General features: G+C 34.6%; 1 protein-coding gene across 3 annotated transcripts in view; it reads right to left on the bottom strand.

Moving 5' to 3' along the window:
- The window catches only part of PAPPA (pappalysin 1), a 287,476-nt gene that overhangs the window by 200,927 nt on the left and 72,048 nt on the right, over nt 1-14,501 (bottom strand). For 2 of the 3 annotated variants that reach the window (XR_011972082.1, XM_072631746.1), the window contains exon 4: nt 11,562-11,855. The exons of the other annotated variant lie outside the window; for it this stretch is intronic. Coding sequence is in view for 1 of the 2 variants with exons in the window: in XM_072631746.1 (XP_072487847.1) it covers nt 11,562-11,855 (294 nt within the window). In the remaining variant the exon portion in view is untranslated. The remainder of the gene's footprint in view (nt 1-11,561; nt 11,856-14,501) is intronic. 3 annotated transcript variants of the gene reach the window in all.

Here is a 14,501-nt window from a genome sequence, read left to right as displayed (position 1 = left end):
CACTATGTGTCAGGTGCTGTGACAACAGTTTTACAATTATTTCATTTGATCCTCACAACATTGCGAGGTAGGTGTTATTATTATCCCCACAGATGAGGAAATTGAGGCAAACAGAGTAAGTGACTTGCCCAGGGTGAAACATCTCACAAGTGTCTGAGGCTAGATTTGATCTCAGGTTTCCCTGACTTCAGGCCTAACATTCTCTATCCACTGTATCACCTAACTGCCGAGGACCAAAAAAGAACCACTGAGACAATGGTAGAAAAGCAAGGCTCTCTGGACTCTGAAAATTCTTTGGACTTCTCTTTAGTAAACAGCTCTTCTAAGAAGCCTCAGATTCTCCTCCTGAGGTGGAGCCATTTTGGAGACATCAAATAATCCTCATAATAATCATTGGTACAATATGGTGGGAAGAGAGGTGGGCTTGGCATCGTAAGACATGGGTTTTTTATCTCAACTCTGCTACAATTCTTACGACCTTCAACAAGTCACTTACTGCCTGTAGGTCTCAGTTTCCTCATTTGTAAAATGAGGAGACTGAATTAGATCATCTGCAAAATCCCTTGCTAATTCTATAGTCTAAGAACTCTTCCCTCTACCCCCTTCAAACAACCTGATTAGCAGCAACTGATGGAGAGATCTGCTCTCTCTCATTCCTTTTTCCTTGGCTTGGCATCACACATTCACTCTGAGAGCCAAGTATTTGGTTCTGCATATGATTGTTGAGAAAAACTTTATCCCTACAACTGAAATAAGAGTTACAGGGCAAATAGATTGCACCATTAACAAAAAAATCTATTGACAGCCTACTTTGTGCATAGTATTATCCTCTATGTGTATGCTGGGGTAGAGTAACACTCAGGGGAAGATGTTCACATGAAACAGGGGACATGGAAAGCCATTCAAAAACAAAGTAGCCTATAGAAGGGATGTTGAAGTTAGATCCCAAAGATGTGAGTTCAAGTTCCAGTTTGGATGTTTACTGTGTAACTTTGGGAAAGTAGCTTAACTTCTCTTTATCTTAGTTTTAGACGAACTAAAGATATAAGGGGAAAAGAACAGGGGATAGGCATTTATATAGCATCTGCTATATGACAAATATATATTAAGAACACTCTACAAACATCTCATTTGATCCACACAGCAACCCTTTCCAACTGAGGAAACTGAAGCAGACAGGTTAAGTAAATTGTTCAGGATCAACAGCAAGTAAGAATATGAGGCTGGATTTGAACTCATGCCTTTCTGACTCTAACCTAGAGTTTTATGCACTGCACCACCAGCTTCCTCTTAAGGACTTTGGAGGTCACAGGGTCTACCTTCCTCATTTTCTAGATGAGGGAAAGGAGGTCCAAAGAGATTAGGTGACTTGCACGGGACCGCACAGTTAATATAAGTCTTATGCATGATTAAAACTCAGATGGTCCTGACTGTAAGCCTAGCATTCCTCATCTTTAGAATGAGAAGGCTGATTTAGAATTCGATGACCTAAAATGTTTCTTCCAGTTCTAGGTCTTGTGTATTCCTACATATGAAGCAGGACACAATGACATTAACTTATTATTATTATTGGGGGGAAAAATGAAAGAAATAGTCTCCAGTCTCAAGGAGCTAGATTTGAGGTATGTAAATTTTTTTGGTTTTTTGTTTTGTTTTGTTTTCAGGGGGAGTGAGAATCAAAAGAAAGAAGAGGATATAAGAAGAAAGATTGGATGAAATAAAGGGTTCCAAGGAAATATTTGAAGTTATAAGAGAAATGTATAGAAGCTAATAGAATCTAAAGCTCAAACTGATCTTATAGTCATCCAGTCCATACCCCTCGCTCTACAGGTAGAGAAATAAAAGGCCAAAGTATGTCATACAGGTAGGAGATTCAAGGAGGATTCAAACCTATGTCTTCTGACAACAAATTCAGAGCTTTTTCCACTACAGGATACTAAGAACACTGAAAGAGAGAAAAGAGTAAATGTAAGAAAAAGAAGAGGGTTCTGGGACTATCTTTAAAAGCTTAAAGCTTGAAATGAACTAAATCTTCTAAAAACCCTAAGGAAATAATAAAAGGAGCTTTTTCCTCTATTCAGATCAAGAAGAATAACAAGAAAGGGATAGGTCTGCTGCTAGAGACAGATGATAAAGCAAGCAGATGATAAAGACAACACAGAATTATTCAAATCCTATTTTCCTTATACTTTTTCCATGGGATGAATGAATAAAAAAAAATTTATTAAGTGCTCATTATGTTCCAAGTGCTCCCTTAAGGGACATAAATGAAAAAAAAAAAAGATAGGTCCTCTCCTCAAGGTGCTTACATTCAAACAGAGGAAGGCTATATGTATATATATATATATATATATATATATATATATATATATATATATATATATATATATATATATATATATATATATATATATATATACATTAGAGGCCTAATGGCTAAGAAGGATTACTTTGATTTGGAAAGTCACTCACAGGGATGGTGACTGGAGTCATTTCAAGGAGGGAGAGAGAGTTTGACAAACTCTTTCCAGAAGAATTAACAAAATTGATGTGATTGTGATTCTAAAATACAGAAAAAAGATAACAGACCTATGGTAATCCTGGTTTCTATGTGAGACAGCAACTAAGATACTAAGAGTACTGTAAAACCCACTAAAAGAATCTTTACAGCCCCCATCTCCAGTCCTAAGATGAACACAAATTTTCATATAACTTTGGGAACTGAATCATCAGGATGATAAAAGAATAAGAGTATAGAATGAACAGACTTCCAAATGGATAAAAATGCTGGCCCCCCCCCACCCCGCTCATTCTGTCTTGATTATAATTCTATGAATTTGGCATGAGGCAGCACACAGGCAAAGTAGTGGTAAGAAGATAGGTACTGCGACCTATAACGGTGACAAGAATATGATCTAGAGTCCAGAAAGTGAGACAAAGAGAAATCCCAAAGATGATAATGTCTTACATGTATCCAATACCTTCTCAATGGGAGGGCAACTTTTTAATAGATGGCCTCATTAACCCTCTCATTCCTGTAGAATGCAAATGGATCACATTTGGGTTATCTGTGCTAATTGAAGGGCTCAGTGCCAATGTATAACACAATAATTAGAAACCTAAAATCAATTAACTTAAAATCATTTACATCAAAATTTGGAATATATTTTCTGAATTCTTGCTGGCAGATTCTCCCTTCAAACTGCCCTTTCCTCTGGTTAATAATGACTTAGAATTATTAAATCCTAGAGGTGGAAGGAATCACAGAAAATAACCCAAAAAGAATATGGAATGTTAGAATATAGAATATTGGAACTAAAAGGGAACTTAGAGGAATCATGTAGTCTAATCCCATTTAGCAATTGGCAAAATGAGTCTCAGAACTTCAGGTTCATATAACTAGTTAAGGCCAGAGTTGGGCTTAGAACCCCTGCTACTAACTCCCAGGCCAGTGGTATCTTTTCTTCCTTTCCTTAATTCTCCTGGGCACACAAAAACTGAAGGCAGGATTAAGTCAGCTTTGATGTTGTTCTTTATCATACAGAAGCTAGACTAGGAGTCTGCTGGTTATAAATAATAAGTAAATGAGAATTCAGGTCTGAATGACATGAATCAGGTAAGCATTGGCTTACTCACCAAATCCTGACATACTGGGATGGGTTGGGGAAGTAGGGAGATGTCAGAAAAAAAGTATTTTCTGAAACTTATAATTTTGAGAAAAAAATTACAAAGACCAATGTGGCACCATAAATAATAAGTTTCAGGATCCTCCTTATATAGAAGATATAGGATAGGTAAGATATAGGAAATTATGCAAAAGGCTTTAGAACACAAACAGGAATGGCCATTTATAGAAGCTGGGGGATAGCTTTCCTTCCAAGTCCCATTGTAAATTGTATCTCTCGTAAGAGATTCAAAATGTCTTTAATTGAATTTATTTAATTCCTTTCACAGATTGTAAGCAACTTTAGGTTAAGTAAAATGAATATTTCTTTCTTTTCAAATCACAGAGACTTTTTCTTTTTTTCTTTCAGTTTCAAATTCCCTCCCTCGTTTCCCACTCAATGAAGAGACAAAACAAATTTCCATATTAGCTATGTCAAAAAGAAAGAAAGAAAGAAAAAGAACAAAGAAGAAAAAAGATTCTCAATGTTCACTGAGTTCATCAGTTCTGTCTCCGGAGATGGATAGCATCTTGAGTCCTCTGGAATTATCATGGGTCATTACATCAATCAGACTTACTAAGTCTTTCACAGTTGATTAACTTTACAATATTGCTGTTACTATGAAGATTATTTATCTGCTTCTGTTCACTTCACTTTGTATCAGTTCATACAAGATTTCTCAGATTTTTCTGAAATCATTTCTTTCAACATTTCTTTTTTTAATTTTTTTAACATTTTTGTTAAAAGTTTTAAGTTTCAAAGTCTATCTGTTCCTCACTCCCTTCTCTCCTCTCCCCCTTCTTGAGATGGTAAGCAATCAGATATAGGTTGTATGTATGCAGTTATGTAAAACGTTTCTATATGTCAGTTTGTACAAGAAGCCTTGAATTAAAGAAAAAAGAAAATAACATTCTTCAGTATATATTCAATGGATATTCATTGTTTCTCTGGAGGCAGTTAATATGCTTCATCATTAGTCCTTTGGGATTGTCTTAGATCATTGTATTGCTGAGAATAGCTAAGTTATTCAGAGTTCTTCATCTAACAATATTGCTGTTACTGTATATAACTTTCTCCTGGTTCTGCTCACTTGACTCTAAATCAGTTCATGTAAGGCTTTCCAGGTTTTTCTGAAATCATCCTGCTCATCATTCTTATAGCACAATAATATTCCATTACAATTATATACCACAACTTGTTTAGCCATTCCCCAATTGATGGACATCCATTTGATTTCCAATTCTTAGCTACCATAAAGAGAACTGCTATAAATATTCTTGTGCAAATAGGTCCTTTTCCCTTTTTGTGGATGTCTTTGGGTATAAACCTAGCAGTGACATTGCTAGATTAAAGAGCGTGCACAGTTTTACACCCCTTTGGGCATAGTTTCAAATTGCTCTCCAGAATGGCTGGATCAGTTCACAACTCCACCAACAGTGTGTTAGTGTGCCAGTTTTTTCACATCCCCTCATACATTCAATAATTTCCTTTTTTTGGTCACATTAGCCACTCTGACAAGTATGAGATGGTACCGTGGAGTTGTTTTAATTTGTATTTCTCTAATCAACAGTGATTTAGAGCATTTTTATATAACTATAGATAGTTTTAATTTCTTCATCTGAAAACTGTCTGTTTATATCTTTTGACCATTCATCAATCTGGGAATGACTTGTATTTTTACAAATTTGACTCAGTTCTTCATATATTTGAGAAATGAGACATTTATCATAAAAATGCATTGCAAATTCCCTGCCCCTCCAGTTTTCTGCTTTTCTTATAATTTTAGTTGCATTGGTCTTGTTGTACAAAAACTTTTTAAATTTTATGTAATCAAAATGACCTATTTTGTATTTTGTAATGCTCTCCATATCTTCTTGGGTCCTAAATTCTTCTCTTTTTCACAAATCTGACAGATAAACTATTCCATGCTCTCTTAATCTGCTTATGGTATCATCCTTTATGTGTAAATCATATAACCATTTGGACCTTAGATTGGAATACAGTGTGATAGACTGTTCTTTATCTAGTTTCTGCCATACTGTTTTCCAGTTTTCATCAAATAAAGAGTTTTTGTTCCAAAACTTTGGATCTTTGAGTTTCTCATATAGTACATTGCTATGGTCATTACTATAATGTAATTTGTACCTAACCTATTCCATTGATTCATCACTCTATTTCTTAACCAGTATCAGATTGTTTTGATAATTACTGCTTTAGAATACAGTTTTAAATCTGGTATGACCAAACCACCTTCTAGGAAGGTGATTCTTGGTTGTAGTCTTAATATCCTTGCCTTCTGGTATATCATGTTCCAAGCCCTCTGGTTCTTCAACATGGAAACTGCCAAATCCTATGTAATTCTAACTATGGCTCCATGATATTTGGATTGTTTCTTTTTGATTGCCCACAATAATACTTTTTCCTTGATCTTTGAGCTCTGGAATTTGTCTATGATGTTCCTGGGAGTTTTCATTTTGGGATGTCTTTAGGCAATGATTGATGAATTCTTCCAATTTCTATTTTGCCCTCTGGTTCTAATATGTCAGGGCAGTTTTCTTCAATGATTTTTTGAAAGATGTTGCCTAGCTTTTTTTTTTTTTTTGACTATGGCTTTCAGTTAATTCAGTAATTCTTATGTTATCTCTTCTTATCACAGTTGTTTTTCCAATGAAAAATTTCACATTTTCCTATTTTTTTTTTATTCTTTTGGATTTTGTTTTATTGTATCTTGATTTGGATCATTTTTTCATACGGCTATTGATAGCTTGGATTTCTTCTTCTGAAATCTGCCCATTAATACTTTTTCATCTTTTATCGATTGGGAAATGTCTCTTATTCTTATAAATTTGAAACAGTTGCCTACATTATTTTAGAAATTAAACATTTATCAGAGAAACTTGCTATAAAGATGTTTTCCCAGTTCCCTACTTTTCTTCTAATTTAGTTGCATTGGTTTTGTTTGTGCAAAATTTTCTTTTTGCTTCCTGTGAAAATGCTATCTCTTGTTTGGTCACGAACTCTTCCCCTATACATAGATTTGATAGGTTCCCTGCTCCACTAATTTACTTATGATATTATCATTTAGGTCTGCATCATATACCCATTTTGACCTTATCATGGCATGTGGTGTGTGATGCTAGTCTGTACCTTTTTTCTGCCAGACTGCTTTCCAGTTATGGCAAATAATGAGTTCCTACTCCAACAGCTGAATCTCTGAGTTAATCAAATACTAAGTTATCATATTCATTTGTTTCTATATGATGCATATATGATATATCTAATACATTCTTCTGATCAATTTCTCTTCTTTTTATATAGCACCAAATTATTTTGATGATTACAGCTTTGTAGTATAGTTTGAGATATTGCTAAGTACTGCTAAGGTTCCTAACTTTTTTCAGTAATATCTGTAATAGTCTTGACCTTGTGTCTCCAATTAATTTTATTATCATTGTTTTTTCTAGTTCCGTAAAATACATTTTTGTTAGTTTGATTACCTGAGTAATCAATCAGTTAGGCACTGAATAAGTAAATTAATCTACATAATATTGTCATTTTTATTACATTGGCTTGGTTATTCAGTTTCTCCAGTCATTTAAATTTGTTTTGATTTGTGTGAAGTTTTTATTTTTAATTGTGTTTATATAATTCTGGTGTCTGTGTGTGTGTGTGTGTGTGTGTGTGTGTGTGTGTGTGTTGACAGGTAGACTTAAAATTATTGTACACTGTCTGGTGATTTTAAATGGAAATTGTACGTAATTTTGTTGGTGATATATAGAAATGCTGATACTTTGTGTGGGTTTATTTTCTATCTGATAACTTTACTAAAGATGTTAGCTGTTTCACTTAGCTTTTTGGTTGAAACTCTAGCACTCTCTAGGTAAGTTATCATATCATCTGTAAAAAGCAATGGTTTTGCTTCCTCATTAACTATGCTTATTCTTTCCATTTCTTTTTCTTGTCTTATTGCTATACTTAGCATTTCTAGTAAAATACTGAAAATAGTGATAATGGACATCCTTGTTTCATTCCTGATCTTATTGGAAAGACTTCTAACTTTAATCATTTTTTAAAAAATTTCATTTATTCCTGTTTGTCTTTTAAATCGGTAATGAGTGTGGTATTTTGTTAAAAAAAATAAAAAATCTGCATCTATTTAAATAAATAATCATGTGATTTTTGCTTTTTTTATTATTGATATGTGGTCAATTATGCCTACAATTTTCCTAATGCTGGATTATCTCTATTCCTGATACAAATTCTTCTTGGTCATAGAGTATGCTTTTTGTGATACATCGCTATAATCTTACTACTGTTTTATTTAAATATTTTGTATCAATATGCATTAAGGAAGTTGGGCTAAAGTTTTCCTTCTCTGTTTTGACTCACTTGGTTTAGGTAACAAGACCATATTTGTCATGTTGAAGGAATTTTGCAGGATTCCTTCTTTACCTAGTTTTCTAAACATTTTATGTAGCATTAAAATTGTTCTTTTAATTTTTCATAGAATTCACTTGTAAATTCATCTGGTTCTATTTTTTTCTCCCCTGAAGGAGTTCTTTTATAGCTTGTTTGATTTCTTTTTTTCTAAGATAGTATCAGTTAAACATTCTGTTTTCTGTTATTTTAATGTAGGCAATTTATATTTTTATAACTATCATCCACTTCATTTAGATTATAATTTTTATTGGAATATAATTAGGCAAAATTACTACTAATGATTACTTTTATTTCCTCTTCATTGGTTGGAATTCATCTTTTATTCCTCCATTTTTATACTGGTAATTTGTTTTTTTTTTCCTTTTAAAAATCATATTAGTCAGTGGTTTACCTATTTCCCCCCAAAAAAATAACAGAACCTGGTTTTATTTATCAGTTCAATAATTTGTTATTGTTGGTTTATATTGAATTTTGTTAATCACTCCTTTGATTTTTCAGGATTTCTATTTTACTGCTGAGTTCAGGGGTTTTAAGTTGTTGGGTTGGAAATTTTTGCATTTTTTTAGTTGCACCCTCAATTTGTTGATTGGATAGTTCTCTCTCTCTTTTTTAATTGATATAAGCAATTAGAAACATAAATTTTTCCCTAAGTACTGCATTGGCTGCATCCCATAAAGTTTGGCATGTTGTTTCATTATTCTTATTATCTTTAATGAAATTATTGATTGTTTCTATGATTTGTTCTTTGAGCCACTTATTCTTAAGGATTAGGTTTCCAATTAATTTTTAATCTATGCTTCCAAGGCCTTTTATTGAATAGGACTTTTATTGCATTATAGTCAGACATACTATGTGTATTTCATCTTCATTTCCCCTAAGGAAACTCAGGAAATATTTGTTGAATGAATGAATGGATAAATGAATGAATGAGTGAGTGAATGAATGGACATGCTAAATTTTTAAAGCTGATATTAAAGAAGATAATCAGGTCCTCCCATGTGCATTCCCCTGAGGCCACTACTGGCAAGAGAACTGGGAAGTGAAAGGGCCTTAGAACTAAACTAACGTAGCAACTCAATAAAATTAGCATTTATCAAATGACTACTATCTACAAGGTACTCTGCTAAGGTGACAGAGATGAAAAATGGGTTTCATGTTTCCCTCAAAGAGATTACAGTCTAGAGAGCTATACATAAGAACTTAAAACCTAATTCTTTTTTAGTTTATGTGTATCTGTAAACCTTGGACACTGAGAATATCATGTAGTGGTCTGCCCCAAAGTTCTATTACATGTCAATTTTTCCTGCGCCAAACTATGGCTCGAGTTTAAGCAAATTTAAAATGAGATCTAATTGCATGTGCAGGTTAAAAATGAGATAGTAAGGTGGTACAGTAGAGAGCACACTTGACTTGGAGTCAGGAAGACCTGATATCAAACTCTGTCTGAGATATTTACCAGCTATATGACCTTGCACCCCAGTTCCCTCATGTGTAAAATGAGCAGCTTAAACTCAATAAGCCTTAAATTCCCTTCCAGTTCTTTATCTATGTGACTGTTATACTATGAAATATAAATAGGAAAAAATTTACCTTTATTATTTATCTTTTATAGCACTCAATTAGCTCTAGTTTTTTGCCCATTCCAAGTATACTTGTTTCTTCCCAGATCATTCTCCCTTATCTGATCTCATAGTACTTTGTAGTATTCTTATTTACATATCAAATTTATTATCTATATATATATTTTTATTACTATTACTAGATTGTAAATTGTTTGAAGGTAAGGACTATGTCATATTTATCTCTCCATGATTCTTAATACATGATGAAATCCAGTACACATGGCAAATACTTCATAAATGTCAAATATCAGATGATGATATTTGCAGTAGATTCAATCCCAAAAGAGAAAATGAGTTGTCCAAGGTACCAAGAAATGGATTCCTCGGTCTTGCAAACAGGGTTTTGCTGAGTCCATTAGACTTCAGATCTGTCTAGAGTAGCTCAGCACTGAGAACTTGATCCTGTCCTGCTTTTTGAATTTAATCCAGCTGCTTTTGTCATACCATCTATCACAAAGCCTAAGGAAAACAAACATTTCAAAGCTGGGGTTGCCTTAAATATGCTTTTGTGGGTGCAAGTTTGTTATCATAACTCAGTGAATTAATTTTGCTCTTCATGGGTCACTGAGATGAGGGGTTCTTTAAAAAAATAGCAAATCAATCACTCTATAATATCTGTAAAAGAAAAGAAAAAGGGAAAGAAAAATTTACTTTATGGTGGTCTGGTAGCTAATGGCAGTTCCTAAGCTCCCAAGAGGCAGGCAAATATCCCAGCTCATGCTATAGTTAATTCTGTTGATACACTGAGCTATCCACAGGAAAGGTGCTAAACACCAGTCAAGTCAGTAAGATTTACTTGTGCTTAATATGTGGAAGGCATTGTAAATAAAATGGAATCATGACTACCCAGTGACTGGACTATGGGAGATTAAATCTGGACCCCTCAGGGATCTTTAATCCTGTGGAAATCTGCTTTTGTGCAAATACTATGGAACTCTTTAGAATGTTTACGTATCTTATTTATCTTCATTTGTGATGAGAGCGTCACACTCTTTCAGGGCACTAGTACTAGAAGACAAGTTTGATGCCTGCCTAGGCAGCTAAAAAACATACTTAGCAGGCTATTGTTCTTAGAGTTCATAGCATCTGACCAGTTAGAAAGTAACTTAAAATGTCAGAGTAGGAATGAACCCTAGAGAACATTTTATCTAATTATTACTTTTATTAGATATAGGAACTGAGTCTCAGAGATTTTTTTTATTATTGTTTGTTTGTTTCCATTAAAACTAGACTCTGTAAAAGGGAAAAAAATATGGACCAAGTAAAGTATATTTACAGACTCTGGGATGCAGAGAAAAGTTGAAAGGGATCTGAGATTTTAGATAAATGAGGAAGGTTTTGTTTTGGAATTTCCTTCAAAAAGGGACACTGTTATTATTGGTGTCATCATTGTCACTACTGAGATCAATACAAAATATTTCTATAGTGCTCTAACATTTATAAAGCAATTTCCCCATTATCATCTGAATTACTCAGTGAAAGTGCTGATTTATCTCCACCACTAAGATGTAAAAACTGACTAGAAAAGTGACTTGCTCAAAGTCATACAGTCAAATGGAGAAACAAAGATTTATGGAATGCTTTCAATGTTCCAAAGTTCTCATTCATCATTTCATTTGGTCCTCACTGTGCCCCTTTTGAAACAGGTATTATCACCTCAGTTGAGAAATGAGGAAACTATGAGCTTAAGGGAAAACAACTTGCTGAAGACCACAAATCAAGTTACATCAGATGATACTAGATTTTGAGGCTTCTGACCAACAATCCAGTTCCCTCTGCACCCAACATGCTGTATGAGAACTGTGGTAAATGAATGAAAACCCAATGTAAGTACCTGCATAGCTCATGAAGTTGTTGTATGGTGTGTTGAGGAAGGTCCGGAAGCCACATGTATCGTTTCCTGGTGCTGGGTCCCCACACAGCTTGTGCTTGGGAGCTGGGTTGGTGTCGCTGCAGAGGTCTCCAGTCTCAAAGGAAGGCTCAATCTCCATGCATGGATCACTGCAGGACTGGATTTCTGATATGCCTCGAAAGATATGGTAAAGCCCTAGACTGTGCCCAATCTCATGGGTCATTGTGTGGGTGTGCCCGGGGATGCCATAGAATGATGGGTTTAGGACAATGCCACCTGAAAGGGGAAAGCCAGATAAATTCATAAGTAGAGTAATGTGTTTCTCAGTAAAACTACATTTATAACTGAGAATTACACAATAAATTAATCGGTCAATAAGCATTTATTAAACTAAGCACTTATTCTGCCTCGGGCAATCTCAGAGTTTGAATAGGAAGTAACCTCAGGAATTCATCTTGTTTAAGTCATTCTGAAGAGGAGTCCCCTCCAAGAAGTTAATGCCAAAGGAGACATATATGCGGGGAAAAAGGAAAATAAAAAAAGAAAAAGAAAACCCTTTTGTTTTTCTGCCTGGTGACTCCCCAATCCTGACCTTATTTACTCAGTCCATTGTCCATCCCCTTTTATTTGTTCATTATTGTGTTCATTTTGATTTTGACAATTTCTCCAGATGGGAAGATAGGTCTACCCACTTGTTGTGTACAACACCCAGCACATTACTGGTTCCTGGAAAGTTTGAAGAAATATTGAAAAGAAGAAATCCAGTAACTGCCCCTCAGACATGGCAAAAAGAATTCAGGTGGATTTTGCCTTCCTATGAAATCCTTTCCAGTTCTTACTCTATGATTTTTTGATTCTATAGCAAGACTATATTTTCACTAGGTCCCAATAAAGTACTCACAAAATGGTGTCTACAAAACTACAGAGTTACAGATCATACACATCAGAAATGGAAAGGGATCCTGGAACATAAAATGCTAAAATATAAAAGAGAGACCATTAAAGATGGAAAGGACCTTAGGGATCTTCTAGTCTAATGCCTTCATTTATAGATGAGCATACTGAGGACTAGAATAGCTCAGATTCAGTGGTTAGTAAACTGTAGTACTCATTCATGGATGGTGAGGCTCAGGTTTGACCACTGAATTTGGCAAGTGGATAATGTGATGTAATTTCACAGACTGTATCCTAGGACTTAATCCAGTGGCTTCCAGGTGTGATCTTTATCTCTTAACTAGGTCCTCACAACTCAAATCCAAATATTTATCCTATTTTTGAATGCAATTTCTTGCCTGTAACCACTTAACCTCTCACTGTCTCCAGATAGCTCTATAAGACATTTTAAGATGCAGGGAAGGTGCCAACCCGCAGTGGTAGACGGAGTTCCTCATTAGGAACACTTTTTGCCAATAAAATCATGGGTACAGTCTTAAAAAAAAGCCCATAAAAACATAGATGCACTATGACTCAATCCTTTATTTTCTCTACCTATCCTTTTTAATACTCAAGTAAGCAATGATTTCTTAGGTGTGTCTTTCATAGAAAATATGGTATTAGGTTCTAAAGATATGAAGGGAAAAAATGATACTCATGTCTCATGGAATTTATAATCTAATAATTTTATTTCAGGAAGTCTTTTCATATGTCCTATCCTAAAATTATGGCATCACATAGAATTGTAAAATCGACTTCTTTAAAATAAGTTTTTAATTGATGTCTTTTTAAAATATCCCATAGTTTTCCCCAGTAACATTCTTCCTCTACCTGCCAGAAAGTCATCTCCTGTAACAAATAGTATTTTTAAAGACCAAAAATAAAAGAGAGAAGAAAAGGAAGAAGAGAAAAAATCAGCAAAACTGATCAATATATTGAAAAAGTTTAAAAACATGTGCCACCATGTGGACCTCCCACCTCCACAAAGGGGTGGCTTAAGAGAGTTTTCTCATATATTTTTTTCAGAGCCATAGTTATTCTTAATAATTTTCGCAACATTAACTTTTGATGTATATGTGTGTATATGGTTGTCTTTTTATTTACATGGTTGTAGTCTCTGTGTATATTATTTTCTTGGTTCTGCTTCACTCTGCACCAGAGCATGTAAATCTTTCCATACTTTTCGGTATTCATTGCATTCATCATTTCTTACAGCACAGAATACAGAATAGACTTTTGACATTATGCACAAATGTACTTACATTACTTATAAATATGTAAGTACAAATTATGTACAAATACATAAATTTGTACAAATACAAATATTAATACAAATACAAATTATTGACAAATGTAAAATTTTTAAATGTTACGAAAATTATCAAGAGAAGATAAATTGCTTTCCCAGGGTTGTTGAATAACTTGGAGGAAAGGATAGAACTGGCCCCAATCTCTCCTGCTTCCTACTGTAGTGATCATAGGTTTATAGATGTAGCCCTGGAAAGTACCTTAGGATGGGATAGAGGAAAAGATATTTGTTCTGAAGTCAAATGTCATCTCTAATATATTCTATCTGTGTGACTTTGGGTAAGTCACTTAACTTTGCTGGGTCTCATTTTCCTCAAAGGTAAAAGGTGGGAGTGGATAGCTTCTTAGGTCTGTTTCCATCTACAGATCTCTAATTTTTCTGCCATTAAATTTAGGTCTCTTGTTTTATAGTTGAGGAAATGGAAACCTGGGAAGACTAAATTACGTGCTCAGAAGCATATCATCTAACAGTAAGGGGCAAGATTCCAGCCCAGGTCCTCTCACTCCAAAGGACCCTGAGAAGTCATCTAGTCCAAGCACCTCATCCATACTTCTAAACTAGCATAGGTAGCTATCTTCAGAGTCTGGAGGCAAATGCAGGAGTGAAAAGAGGTCCTGGATGTGGATAGAGTCAGCCAGGGAAGCCTTCATGGAGGAGAGGAGCATTTCAGCAGGGCTTGG

Source organism: Notamacropus eugenii, chromosome 1 (genome assembly GCF_028372415.1).
Source record: "Notamacropus eugenii isolate mMacEug1 chromosome 1, mMacEug1.pri_v2, whole genome shotgun sequence".
Taxonomy (NCBI): domain Eukaryota; kingdom Metazoa; phylum Chordata; class Mammalia; order Diprotodontia; family Macropodidae; genus Notamacropus; species Notamacropus eugenii.
The sequence above is the reverse complement of the archived record's forward strand: the minus strand, read 5'-3'. Positions and strand labels throughout refer to the sequence as shown.